The sequence below is a fragment of the Gobius niger genome, assembly GCF_951799975.1.
Source record: "Gobius niger genome assembly, chromosome: 9".
NCBI lineage: Eukaryota > Metazoa > Chordata > Actinopteri > Gobiiformes > Gobiidae > Gobius > Gobius niger.
Window position 1 is genome coordinate 8055149 of NC_136860.1, and position 13125 is coordinate 8068273.

Sequence of the window (13125 nt, forward strand, 5' to 3'; positions counted from 1 at the left end):
TTAGGATTATTTGCATTTTTAGACAAACCAACTCATAAATCTATACAAACTCACAGCAGACCGTCCCTCCGGAGCATACGATCTAGCACTAACCCTAAAAGATTACCTTGAGGTCAGAAGCAAATGTTCACAAAACCAAAACAACCCAGAATCTTTGTCTACGATGAAGGCGGCTATTTTACGTTGGCCTACGTGCACATAACATGAGACAAAAAAAAAAAAGGCCTGTTGTTTTTTTATTGACAGACTGATGATTCATTCGCATTGAAATCCCCACGGCTTAAACCTGCACACCCTCCCCTCGCTAGATGGTGCTGTAGTCCCTCTGAAGGCCGCTATCCCCAAACAAACCCTCTCTGGGGCAGCCTCACAGCAGACCGCTCTCCGCCTCTCTCCCCGGAGCACCGCGCTGGCCATCACCACCACCGCTCCCATGTCGTAAGCCGACGGTGCACGGTAACGTTTTGACTCGGGGATTGCGACCCGCTGTGGCGCGTGAGTGCGTCAAACCTGCACGCAGCAGCCCGGAGTGCGCCTCGCTGGCATGCTAGTTTAGCTAGTGGCACGTCTATTGTAGTCTGCACGTCGAGACGCGTGCAAATGATGTTTTCTGTACTGCGTGGCCGCTGTTATTATTTTTACGATCTTCTGGAGAATCGTCATTATTTAGGTAAAAAAAAAAAAAAAAAGGTGCAGTGGTTGACCTCTTAACCCCCGCCTGAACCGAGCACATTTATGGCACTCGCATGAATTAAGCTCCTTGGGGAAAAAAAAGCGTCAAAATAGCGACCAAGACAAGGATGAAAACGCAACAACAACAAAAAAAAAGCAAGCAAATAAAACAAAATGGGACAAAAATGCAGCAAAGAAGTGGCAAAAATGAGATGGAAAAAGAACGTGAAAAAGTGACGGCAACAACGCAAAGGAAAAAAATCCATTGAGATCAGTTTTGTAGGTCTTAGTAGGGCAGAGCGATATGGCCAAAAATTGATATCACGGTATGAAAAAGAAATATCATGATAATGATATATATTTGGCGATGTAATTTGCATCAGGGAAAATACATAAAAATCAAAGCCTTTATTTAGCTGATGGGGAAAATTCATTTACAGTGAATTTAGATGAATAAAGAGGAATATATTAGTCCTCTTTATTCATCTAAATTCACCTAAATGTCTACCTCCATCTGGAACACAGAAGATAAGATCAAATAATATTGCTACAATTATTTGCACCCTCATCTCCTAACAGTAAAATGCTCCTGTAAGTTCACACTCCTCGTCAGCAGTGATGCGGTCGCTGTATCGGTCTGTCGTGGTGAAGAGGGAGCTGAGTCGGGGCAAAGCTCTCGATTTACCGATCGATCTACGTTCCCACCCTCACCTCTAGTCATGAGATTTGGGTCATGACCGAAAGGACAAGATCGCGAATACAAGCGGCCGAAATGAGTTTCCTTCGCAGGGTGGCTGGGCGCACCCTTCGAGATCAGGTGAGGAGCTCAGTTACCCGGGAGGAGCTCGGAGTAGTGACGCTGCTCCTTCACGTCGAAAGGAGCAGCTGAGGTGACTAGGGCATCTGTTCCGGATGCCTCCTGGTCGCCTAGGGAGGTGTTCCCGCGGGGCCTTGTCCTTCCACGAGGCCTTGTCCCACTAGGACATGCCTAGGACACGCTGGTGGGACTATGTCTCCGAGCTGGCCTGGTGTCGCCTCGGGGTCCCCCCAGAACAGCTGGAGGAGGTGTGTGTGTATCGGGAAGTCTACGTTTGTGCTGTTATCGTTTTGAGATATTTATGATTGTTTTGGCATGCAGTGTGTGCACTCCTGACACGTGTACACGCTTCAGATGAGGACGAGAGTGGACGTCTCAAGGCTCTAAAGTTTGTAATAGTTTAAACACCGAACCAGCACAAACGGAAATGTTTACAGCACAAAACAGCACAGATGTAGAGGAAGCGATTGACACCATTTTTGCCCGTTTTGGAGCTTTATAAAGAGCAGGGTGACCTTAGATCTAACCGATTAAAACAATCATTAATATCTCAAAAACGATGACAGCACAGATGATTGACATATTTTCAATTTAAATTTGAGCATGATGAGGGACGTTCACGGAAGTCATATGAGCTCTTCCTGAGACTTGTGATGAGAAGGATATTATTAGATTTTAACCGCGTTTGCAACATGCGTTTTCTTCGCGTTGTTGTTAGCGCCAGAAAGTTAGCCAGTGAGCTAGGCGATGCTACAACTTGCCGGAGTTCATCCAAGGCGTAAATCCCTTTCCTTGCAAATAAACTGAAGCCTCCACAGTCATGTTTATGCCGCTGCATAAAATTGTGCAGTGTACGACTCATAGTTGTCCTGTGGCAGTGATGCCATACTCTTTCCATTCCTGAATGGTGTATTTTCAGGAACGTCCCTGGTGTATTTAACTGTACCCATAACCCAGCTTTATCCTTTTCAATAACTTTATCCCGGACCTGTCTGTCTGCTCCACAATAGTTTCTAACAGACCTCTGAGACCATCACAGAGCAGCTGCATTTGAACTTAGATTAGATTACACACAGGTAGACTCTATTTAGTCATTGGGTCAACATGTGATCATTCAGAAATGTTCATTCAACTTCTGAAGGCGATTGGTTGCACTAAAAGGAAAGGGGGTAAAAACTTATGCACATCCCACTTTTCAGTTTTTTATTGATAAAAATAATTCAAAATCATGTATGAATTTCATTTCACTTCATGATTGTGTGTCACTTAGTGTGTGTCTTTCACATACAATTTCACTTAAATATATTTATGTTTATGGTCCATAGCGTGGCAAAATGTCGAAAAGTTCAAGAGGGGCAGACACTTTTGCACAGCACTGTACTGAAGTTTACTCAGAATACTTCTGAAATTGTATGTAGTTACAGAACACTGAATACCTGCTCTAAAAAGTATTCCGTAACATATTCTGTTACTTTGTCCATTCAGAGTATGGTATTCTGAATACTAGGATCACTTTCACATGGATTTGCATTGTAGTTTTATATATAAATGTGGCGTTTGATTAAAAACATGTAGCCATGCTCGTGGAACGCTTCTCATGAACTTATTCCCAACTAATTAGGACACAAAAAAGTACTTTGCAAATGGACTGAGAGCGCACTGCATCACATGACGCACAGTGAACATTTACATTGTTGGATGAAACTTCAACTTACTGATTGAGTACGGTTATTGTCCCTATAAAGACATTTGTTTACTTCATCTCTGGATTTGGCTCACGTTCCGGAGTACCTTGTTGGAAGTCTAGCCTGTTGTGCATGTTTTTTAGATTGATGTTGGAAACTCAGGAAATGTATTTGTTTGTTTGCTTGTCCATCCCCTATAACCTGCCCCTCGTGCCCGCAGACTCCCCGATGATGTGACGGCGGCGGGCCAGTATGGTGATAGACGGCAGTATGCGGGACGACAGCAGTGACAGCGGCCCTCAGCCTGCGCTCTGCTCCCTGTGCGGGTGCAGCTTCACGACCCCTCAGCCCGGCTCAGACTCCAGCTCCGGCCAGTGTCCCGCCTGTGAGCGCACCCTGCTCAACGGACGACCCCAGCGGTAGGCCTGCCACAGGAGCCACTATAGTAACAGTGTTTTAGGGGCTTTTTGTGTTGCAAAAATGTCCTAATATGGGTTGGGTTTACATTCTTTCCAAATATCTGCAGTTTAAAAGGACATACAGTACGACTGGGTTTTTACAGACAGCAACAAGTTAAATTTGTCACATTATTAATTGTGCCAAAATGAATGCTTTTACATTTAGTGTGTCATCAAGTGTTTTTTTACTCATACTTGTTATTTGTTATTTGGGCCACTACTTTCCTTCTACTTGAGTAAAATCATTTTAAAGTAACATTACTCTTAATCAGAGGTGGGAGTAAGTCACTAAATGCAAGTCTCGAGTCAAGTCCAAGGGGTCATGGGGTCAAGTCGTCTTTCTTTAGCCAGCAAGTAACCTCAAATCGCAAAGTGTTAAGCCTAATTCTTCTTTTCAAAATGTGTTTAATCTAGAAGAAGAAGAAGATCTTTATTTATATAGCGCCTTTCACAGACATATAGTCACAAAGCGCTTTACATGAGACAATTGTACATTCACTCCACACTCGGTGGTGGTGGTAAACTACGTTTGTAGCTTCAGTTTCCTGTGGGGGAGACTGTCAGAGGCGCTTTCGCGACTACACATGTCTGCGCCAACGGACCCTCTGACCACCATACATTCACTCACACACATCATTCATCCTGGCCTATTGTACATGTTTTTAGTGGTAGGGGAAACCGGAGTGCCCGGGGGAAACCTACGCAGACACGGGGAGAACATGCAAACTCCACACAGAAAGGCCCGTCCAGGTGGGAATCGAACCCGGACCTTCTAGCTGTGAAGCGAGAGCACTAACCACATCTACTTTTAATCTACTTTAAAATATTAAGTGCTTTCTCAACATTTAGTGATTTTGAAAATGTAGGCTAAAATCAAACTTTTTAAAATCCTAATGGATTTGGATTTAAAGTGTAATTAATATTCAAATCGCTACAAAATGTAAAATATATATACTACTTAAAAAAAATGGAAACGGAGTCTTTTAAACATGAGTAGCTTTTCCCTGCGGTCTATATTATTATATTTTTTTATTTTAGTTTATGGCAGTTTTTCTGTCTGTGGTTCCCCTGTAATGCCCCAGCCCTTGTATACTTGGATTACATATGGTCATATTAAGCATGACCATGTGTGGGCATTTCCAATCTCTGATCTATACACTGCGTTCCAAATTATTATGCAAATTGGATTTTTGTGTCAAAAAGGTAAAAAAAAAAAACAATAATAATGAAACTCATGGATGGTATCGTGTCTTGGGGCTCTATGAATCACTGACATTAATCTCAGAGACCTGGGATGATTAGTTTTCAGGTTAAGCCATATGGGAAAGAAAAAGGGTCTTTCTGCTGATGAAAAGTGTGAAATAGTTGAATGCCTTGGTCTAGGTATGAAAACCTTCGATATTTCATGAAAGATTAAGCGTAATCATCGTACTGATAAGAGATTTGTGGATGATTCAGAGCACACTCCATTTTGTGCAGATAAAGGCACAATATGGACGGTTTCTGCCAGACAAATATATCAGATAAAGAGAACAGATGCTACAAAGCAGCATACAGGTATTTGAAGCTGCTGGTGCCTCTGGAGTCTCCCGAACATCAAGGTGTAGGACCCTCCAGAGGCTGCAGTTGTGCATAAACCTTCTATCCGGGTCTCCCCTAAACTGTTCATTGAATGTTCATGAACAGAAACGGCTGTAACGTGCTCAGAAATACATGAGGACTCATTTTCACACAGTCTTGTTCACTGATGAGGCCGTGTAGCCCTGGATGGTCAAATCAATGGAGTAGTGAATGGTTGGTGAATGGCCACAATGTCCCAACAAGGCTGTGACGTCAGTAAAGAGGGGCCGGAGTCATGTTTTGGGCCAGAGTCATGGGGAGAGAGCTGGTCGGCCCCTTTAGGCCCTTTTAGACTCCCTAAAGGTGTGAAAATGACCTTTGAAAAATATGTGGAGTTTCTGACTGACCACTGTCTTCTATGCTACCAAAAGAAGAGCCGTGCTTTCCCTAACAAAATCCTCTTCATGCATGACAACGCACCTGTAAAGAATACCTCTGTAATACCTCTACTTGAAAATTATGCTGACTCTCATTTGAGTTGACAATTTAGAAAATCTTAGAAAAATGTCATTTGCATAATAATTTGGAACGCAGTGTAGAGTTGTATTGATCCCTGCCCTCTTTCTGACATTGTGACATCATCACATACTAGAACGTGATTGAAACCTATACTTTCTGTGTCAACATGTCTCAGATGAACTGTTTCTTTCAGGGCGACACAGCGGCGCATTCACCTGGAGCCGCGCGCCTGCAACATCTGCCACAAGACCTTCATCTCCTCCGCCCATCTCAAGCTGCACCTGGCCTCGCACAACAAGGACAGGAAGTACCGGTGCGGCATATGCAACAAGTACTTCCAGCAGAACTCCCACCTGCTGGCGCACAAGCTGGTGCACACGGGGGAGCGGCCCTTCAAGTGTCCCGAATGCGGGAAGTGCTTCGGGCGCGCGTCGCATCTGAAAACGCACCAGCGGATCCACTCCGGGGAGAAGCCCTTCCAGTGCACGTTCTGCGGGAAAGCTTTCACGCAGAAGGGAGGCCTGGTGGCGCACGCTCTCCGGCACACGAGCAGGAAGCAGCAGCCGCCGGCGTCTAACGAGAGGTGGGTAAGGCTTCAGATTAACCTCTTACCCCCCGCCTTAAAGGGACTATACAGAGTTTAAAAATGTTAAACGTAAGTATTTTCCTCTCCCTACATGTTCCACCTGTTCACCACAACTGCCTCTAAAATCCTGCACTGTCACTCAAAAAGTCGCTACTTTGGGTCTGAAGTGCCGTCATGCACGAGCGTTATATAGAGACTGCAGTTACGCGTTAAGACCTGGGGTGGCAGAAGTGAGTATAAAATGACCAACTTGCATCTAGTCCAGACCTGGGCAATTTACGGCCCGCGGGCCACATCGGGCTCGCGAGATGAATGAATCCGGCCCACGACTTGTAGGGCATAAATTCCTGAGTATGTAAAAAACAAAAAGTAAGTCTCTAGCCCACTCCGTTGCAGAGTTATGATTTTTTAAGACATTTCCAGAATGCTCACTCAAGCCACTAGAGTAGGCGTCTCAGACATGCGGCCCGCGAGGTAATTTTTTGCGGCCCGCGAGATAATGACTTATTTATATTATATGCGGCCCGCCGGTAAATTGCATTAAACACGTTAGAACTACATTTCCCATGATGGATCGCGCGGTAGCACCAATGCTGCTGCGGACGCGAGAATGTCAACATCAGACAGGGAGGGAGATGTGGCGCTTCTGCAGACGACTTATCAACTTTTTTCAACAGAGAAACAAACTAAAAGCAGCGACTGAGAGAGAGGAGCTTCTGATACAGGTGGAGACTCAGAGCATGAGGAGAAACTTCAGTTTTTCAGCTAAACATGTGCGGGAAAAGTTACAAAAAGCACCTTTACCATATTATATATACCAGTTTATACACCTTTAGGACATTGCAAAGCGAACGCATGTATTAGTGTTTAAACGCGTCTCAACAGTAAAGTGAGGAGCCTTTTCGCTCAGAGCTACATTATCATGTCACAGAATTTAATCTTTATTAAGGACACATGTGCAAACACATGAGCCATAGTTAAATTAAAAATAGAGTATAATAGTATATATAGAGGATAAAATAGAGTATATATAAAATAGAATATGGAAATGTATAAAAATACTGTAAATAATTACAACAACATCAGTTCTGTCGGTCACAAAAAGGCCTGAGGTCAGTGACTCCTCATTATTTACATGAGGTGAATCTCACTGAGCTGATCTCAGACACACCAGAGTCTGGAAAAGTGTCCAAGTCGACACATTCATCGATGTATTTATTATATGACAGGGTCATTGAAAATGAAGCTGATGCTTTTTGCTAGTGCTCATAATCAGTTTCAGTCCCTGGTCGGGCTTTTCTACACTAAATTAAAATGACATGTGTTGTACATTTTGCATTTCTTTAACAGGCTCACAGACAGAAAATGGACCTGACTCCTGAAAGATCACTGATGCCCTGAACCAAAATGGGATTCATTACAAAAAACGAATTGTCTAAGTCTGTAATTTCAAATTTAGAAGCTCAGCAAATGTTTGGCTGATTGGAAACCTCTAGAAGCTTAAACATGTGCAGATAGGTAATGTACAGTCTATTTTAAGTTATATTACAGCAAACAATAAAAAGTTGTTGAATCATCATTGACTTAATATATAAAGCTTCGTCTGTTGCGGCCCCCGACCAACACTGGGTTCGCATTTTTGGCCCCCAGTCCAAATGAGTTTGAGACCCCTGCACTAGAGGGCTGCTTAAATGAAAGTAAAAGGAAAGAATTCCACACGTGTCCAGCAGAGGGCACTGACATAGTGAGAGATCAGGATACAAACGACACATCGGCTACTGTCCTGTCAGGCTCATTATTTTTCATTTATTTAAAAAAGTTTCCTCGATAGCATTTTCGCAATCCAAACATATTTTTATTTAGGAGCTTTTGTTAATGGACCCCGGCAGTACACTCCACATGTATGTTTTGGCCCCCATGCACGCCCTTGGCTTAATATGCCTAAATATTTTCAGAAAATAATTGTCCTGCTAAATACCAGTATCAGATATTCAAAATACACAATTTAGTGTAATGTACAATAGGATAAAGTTGAGCGGAATAAGTTTTTGTTGGTGTGGCTCCAACTCAGTTCAGGCTTCTTATGTGGCCCATTATGAAAATTAATTGCCCACCCCTGATCTAGTCCCTTTAACAGAGTGCATTCGCTCCAGTTCAAGCTTTACCCAAATCTAAAAGCTCCTCGACTGCAGAGCAACAACGTAATGCCTCATTTGAAAGCTAAGGCCTACAAAACGGATTGTAACTTTTTGGACGCTCTTTTGTGCCTTTTTTGTTGCCTTGTCATCACTTTTTCCATCACGTTTTCGTCACTGTGTTGTCACTTTTTTGGTGCGTTTTTGTCACTTTTTTTTAAATCACTTTTAAGTTGTGTTTTCGTCACTGTTCTGTTGCTTTTTTGTCACTTTTTTGTGGCTTTTTCCGAGCTTTTTTGTTGCCTTGTCATCACTTTTTTTTGTTACGTTTTGATCACTTTTTTTTTCCATGAAGCTTTTAGATTTGGGTAAAGCCAAACTGGAGAAAATGTGCTCGGTTAAGGGGTTAAATTGTGTTTTTAAAAGTACTAACCGTTCCCTACCCTCCGACAGCCAGCGAGCCCAGCCTCCGAGTGGGCCCGACGACCTGAAGTGCGGGGTCTGCTGCCGCACGTTTGTCCGCTCGTCCTACTACCGTCTGCGGCGGCGGCTGCGCAAAGGCTACCGGCCCTACCACTGCCGCGTGTGCAACAAGACCTTCGCCAAGCTGGAGTCCTTCGGGAACCACTGCGACCGCCACCTCCGGCTGAAGAAGGAGAAGGGGAAGGAGATGGAGGAGAGGGCCGGTCCCACGTCACCACAGTCCTGCAGTAGAGAGTCCATACCAGACGCCAGCAGCTGCTCCAAAACGAAGGCCAAAATCAAGGTGGAGCCGCTATGATGCAATTGTTGAAGAAGAAAGAAAAACAAAGAGAGTTAGGGCTGCTCGATTATTGAAAAAAATAATGATCACGATTATTTTAGTCATAATTGAAATTGCGATAATTCAAACGATTATTTGTTGCCTTTAAAAAAAAGTCTATCTTTATTTTATTTATTTATTTATTAATCAAAAAACTATGCTGAATACTTTCTGTTTTCTGAACAGCCATAAAAGTACAAATGATTTCAAGTATGCGACGATTAAGGAGAGGTCTCTGTTTCACACCTGCCCCCTGCTGGCCAGCCCGCACACCTGCGCAAGTAAACTGAGCAGCGCGGCCTGATGACATCATCACACAGCGCCGTTTGTTTTTATGTCAGGCAAAAGCATGAGCCATGGCACGTGAAATGCGAAGGGGAAATAATCCCAGCGGGGAAAAAAATAATAGTAATAATAATAAATCTTTTTTTTTTTATTATGCTAATTTTGTAATCGTTTAGTGTAATAATAAAAATCATAATCGAATTTCGATTAATTGCACAGCCCTAAAGATAGTTGTCCAGGGTCTAAATTTGGTTGGCCCTGAATTGACCTAAATTCTTCATGTTGCTATGTCACAATGGTGATTAAAAAATGTCATAAAACTCAAAACCCAAAACAAACATGCCTGCGATTGCAGATGTGCTCATCACCATCAGCTAGATGCCTCAATAATTATGTGTGGTTTTGGCCCCCTGTAGTCAAAATTAAAACATGGTTACATACTGGTAATGTCCCGCTCTCAGCGAAGGTACAGGCCAGGTCTGCAGAGTGGCAAGCCTACTTGCAGTGAAGACACATTTTTAGAGATATTTAAAAAAAAAATATGCCACATTTAAAATATGTTAAAGGAACAGGCCACCGTTTTTTCATACTGAGATATGTTCTTACCTGAGCTTAGACGAGTTGATACGTACCTGTCTCGTCTGTGTGCGTGCCCGTGAAAGAGCGTGGTAGCTTCCAACTTCACCCCCGTTTGGAGCCATAGGAATATGCTGGGAGAGGCCAAATGCAACATCTTTGGTTGTTTTGTGTGATTGAGTGCACGCACAAAGACCAGACAGGTACGCATCAACTTGTCTAAGCTCAGGTAAGAACAGATCTCAGTATGAAAAAACAGTGGCCTGTTCCTTAAGAACGAATCATTTTACAACATCTATGGTAAAAATGCCCATAGACTTTTGAAAAATTGATTAGCTGTGATGGAAGCTAACTAACATTAATCAATCAAAGTTAATGTCTATAGCACTTTACAACAACACCAGTAAGAAAAAAGTGATTTTCTTCTTAAAAATACTACATTATTGCTTCCTAGACAGAATTCAGTTCGTTGTAGGTATTAGAATCCAATTTGAAGAGATAAACTTTAATCTGGACTTGAAAAGTGACTGACCCATGAGAACATGCAGACTGAGGTGCAGCCGTTCCACAGTGTAGGTGCGGAAACCACAAAGGAACGATCGCCCCACGGTTTGTACCTGGACCTGTTCACGTCCAGAACCATTTAATCGGAGGACCGGAGAACTCTACAGTCAAAACCTCACTTACAGGAATAGGCCACCGTTTTTACATACTGAGATATGTTCTTACTTTAGCTTAGACAAGTTATTTTGTACCTGTCGGGTCTTCACGCGTGCCCTCAGTCACGTAAACCGCATAGACGGCGTTAGCATTTAGCCTCTTCCTCTCCTCTATAGCTCCAAACGAGGTGAAGATAGAAGCTACCAAGCTCTTCCACATTTTCACTATTTAAATATGGTTAAGTGAAGTGGTACACGATATAATTATATAGTATAATTACACAAAATTAAACTGTGGATTTTCTAAGCGAATAAAAGGGGGAACTATATTGTAGGAGAGGCTAAATGCTAGCGCCGTCTGTGCTGTGTTTACGTGATAGAAGGCTCGTGTGAAGACCAGACAGGCTCAAAAGAACTCGTCAAAGCTAAGGTAAGAACATATCTCAGTATGAAAAAAACAGTGGCCTGTTCCTTTAAATATACTGGAGCGAGACCATGAAGAGTTTATATCTATATAGTTTTCAACTTAGTTTATTTTCTTTATTATATCTATGCCTTTTCATGTAGAAAAAAACATAGGTATAATAATTCATGGTAGCGTGGCCATGTGGTGTGTGAAAGCAACATGGTGCACTTTGCTCCTCCGACTGATCATGTTCCTTAAAAGGGCAAAAGGGCGGATTGGCAACAAACCTCTGCAGTTCTCAAGGCCTGTCAATCAAAGCCCAAAGCTGAAACTTAAAAATAAAATCCTCTTCTGTGACAACAGAAGGAAACACATTTTTTAGAGCCAGGCTTTAAGCTGTTTTTGACACGTGTAAAGTCCATGTTATTATAAACACAGAAGAACACAAAGAACAGTCACATATTTCAACAGCCGCATTTATTAAAATGAGTCTCCAGATTTATAATTAATGACAAAACTTCTACTTATTAACCTTATTTTCAACAGGTATATTGTTTTATTTGATCTCAGGGTTGCCAGGTCTCAGCAGCCAAACTCCCCAACAATAAACTTCGTAACGTTCATTGTGTCTACTTGTGATCTAGTATCACTTTTTAGGTTTGTTTTGTCAGACACTAAGGTTAGAGATGTTAAAGATCTTTTACCCTCAACAATATCTGAAAAAAACACCCAAAGCCGGATTTCTGTGCTGATGTTCACTGTCATTCACAATAGTAATTGTTATCATAATTATAGTAAACGTTCTAAACTAAATACAGCCTATTGTACATAGAAAATCGCTTGACCAAAACCTGCGGACAGCCTTTTTTAATCTGCACAAAAGCTTAAAATGCTGCTCAATTCCGCAGATTTGCCACAGACCTGGCAACGCTGCTGCTGCCTCATACATTCATAACAGAATAAACCGCCTGTAGCCCAACGTCTTACAAATGACGAGCAGACCAGGCAACGTCATCCACAATGATCTACAAACCATGTGTCTGCTCTGATGGGTCCATGGTTTTGGATGTTCAGACTTCAGACTCGTTTCAGAGTGGACAAAGCTTTATCACTACTGAACTCTACGCACTTTTGGATCCAAATGACAACAATGTAAACAAAAAAAACCTGACCTTGGGATAATCACCTTCCAAGTTGGACTGAACTTGTTGACACTACTACATGAAGGTTGACTGATCTTTTTTTTTATATTACATCTTTATCCTGTAGTTTCCATTTGTTGATAATGAAGCATCGTCGGTGCTGGATCAAAGGTCAAAGGAAAGCAAATATCAATAGAGGACCAATGTAAAGCTATGGAAACTATATATTTATTGACTTGATGCACTATTATATCATCAATTTATAGAATAATATATTTAAAAGTGGCTTGCGCATGGACAATGAATCATCTGCTTTGGAGGATGTTTTAAGTGCTGTTAAAAATGGTGATGATTGAATGTGTTTACATGCGCTCGAGTATTCCATGTTTTTCAATATCCTGGTTTTGTCCGTGTCCAGATAAACGCAGTATTTCAGTATCCAGGATACTCTTCCATGTAAACAGAGTATCCTGAGCATGTACGAACATGAGAGACGGATACTGCCACTGTGGCGATCATGTTTTGTGGTAGCTTCTGTGTCTGTGCTGTGTTTTTCTACTGAGCTGTGTCAGTGCTTTAGTCTTCAGTCTTCAGTCTTCCTTTGACAGGGCTGCTGCTGCTGCTAGCCATTTTAGGTGTGCTAAGCAGAAATGTTTGATAGAGCCTCCACGCATGGAGGTAGCTCATTTAAATGAAACACTCAAAGCTACATCAGAAATAATCCTAATTGTTGGTACACTCCAGAGCTTTCCCCCAATCAGGATGAATAATAATATACACACACAAAGCCTTTTTCTTTTTTACCATATAGCATTCTGTAGCT

The 13125-nt window shown here is 42.3% G+C and overlaps 1 protein-coding gene across 2 annotated transcripts; it reads left to right on the plus strand.

Moving 5' to 3' along the window:
• The first annotated feature begins 316 nt into the window (after nucleotides 1-316).
• LOC306967795 (uncharacterized protein) lies at nucleotides 317-9291 on the plus strand. 2 transcript variants are annotated; one of them, XM_079562983.1, is made up of 4 exons: nucleotides 317-456; nucleotides 3395-3593; nucleotides 5905-6294; nucleotides 8886-9290. In XM_079562983.1, the coding sequence occupies exons 2-4, from the start codon at nucleotides 3427-3429 to the stop codon at nucleotides 9211-9213; spliced, it is 885 nt and encodes a 294-aa protein (XP_079419109.1). In that variant the 5' UTR covers nucleotides 317-456; nucleotides 3395-3426; the 3' UTR covers nucleotides 9214-9290. The 2 variants fall into 2 exon arrangements, with proteins under 2 accessions (XP_079419109.1, XP_079419110.1); XM_079562984.1 differs by having other exon boundaries at nucleotides 350-435; nucleotides 8886-9291.
• The last annotated feature ends 3834 nt before the right edge of the window (nucleotides 9292-13125 follow it).

What these genes read in the sequence shown, in the direction of transcription:
- LOC306967795 (XM_079562983.1), top strand. Translation starts at nt 3,427, where the DNA reads ATGGTGATAGACGGCAGTATGCGGGACGACAGCAGTGACAGCGGCCCT. An exon ending in CTCAACGGACGACCCCAGCG is followed by an intron (nt 3,594 to 5,904) that starts GTAGGCCTGCCA and finishes TGTTTCTTTCAG; the next exon opens with GGCGACACAGCGGCGCATTC. An exon ending in CCGCCGGCGTCTAACGAGAG is followed by an intron (nt 6,295 to 8,885) that starts GTGGGTAAGGCT and finishes ACCCTCCGACAG; the next exon opens with CCAGCGAGCCCAGCCTCCGA.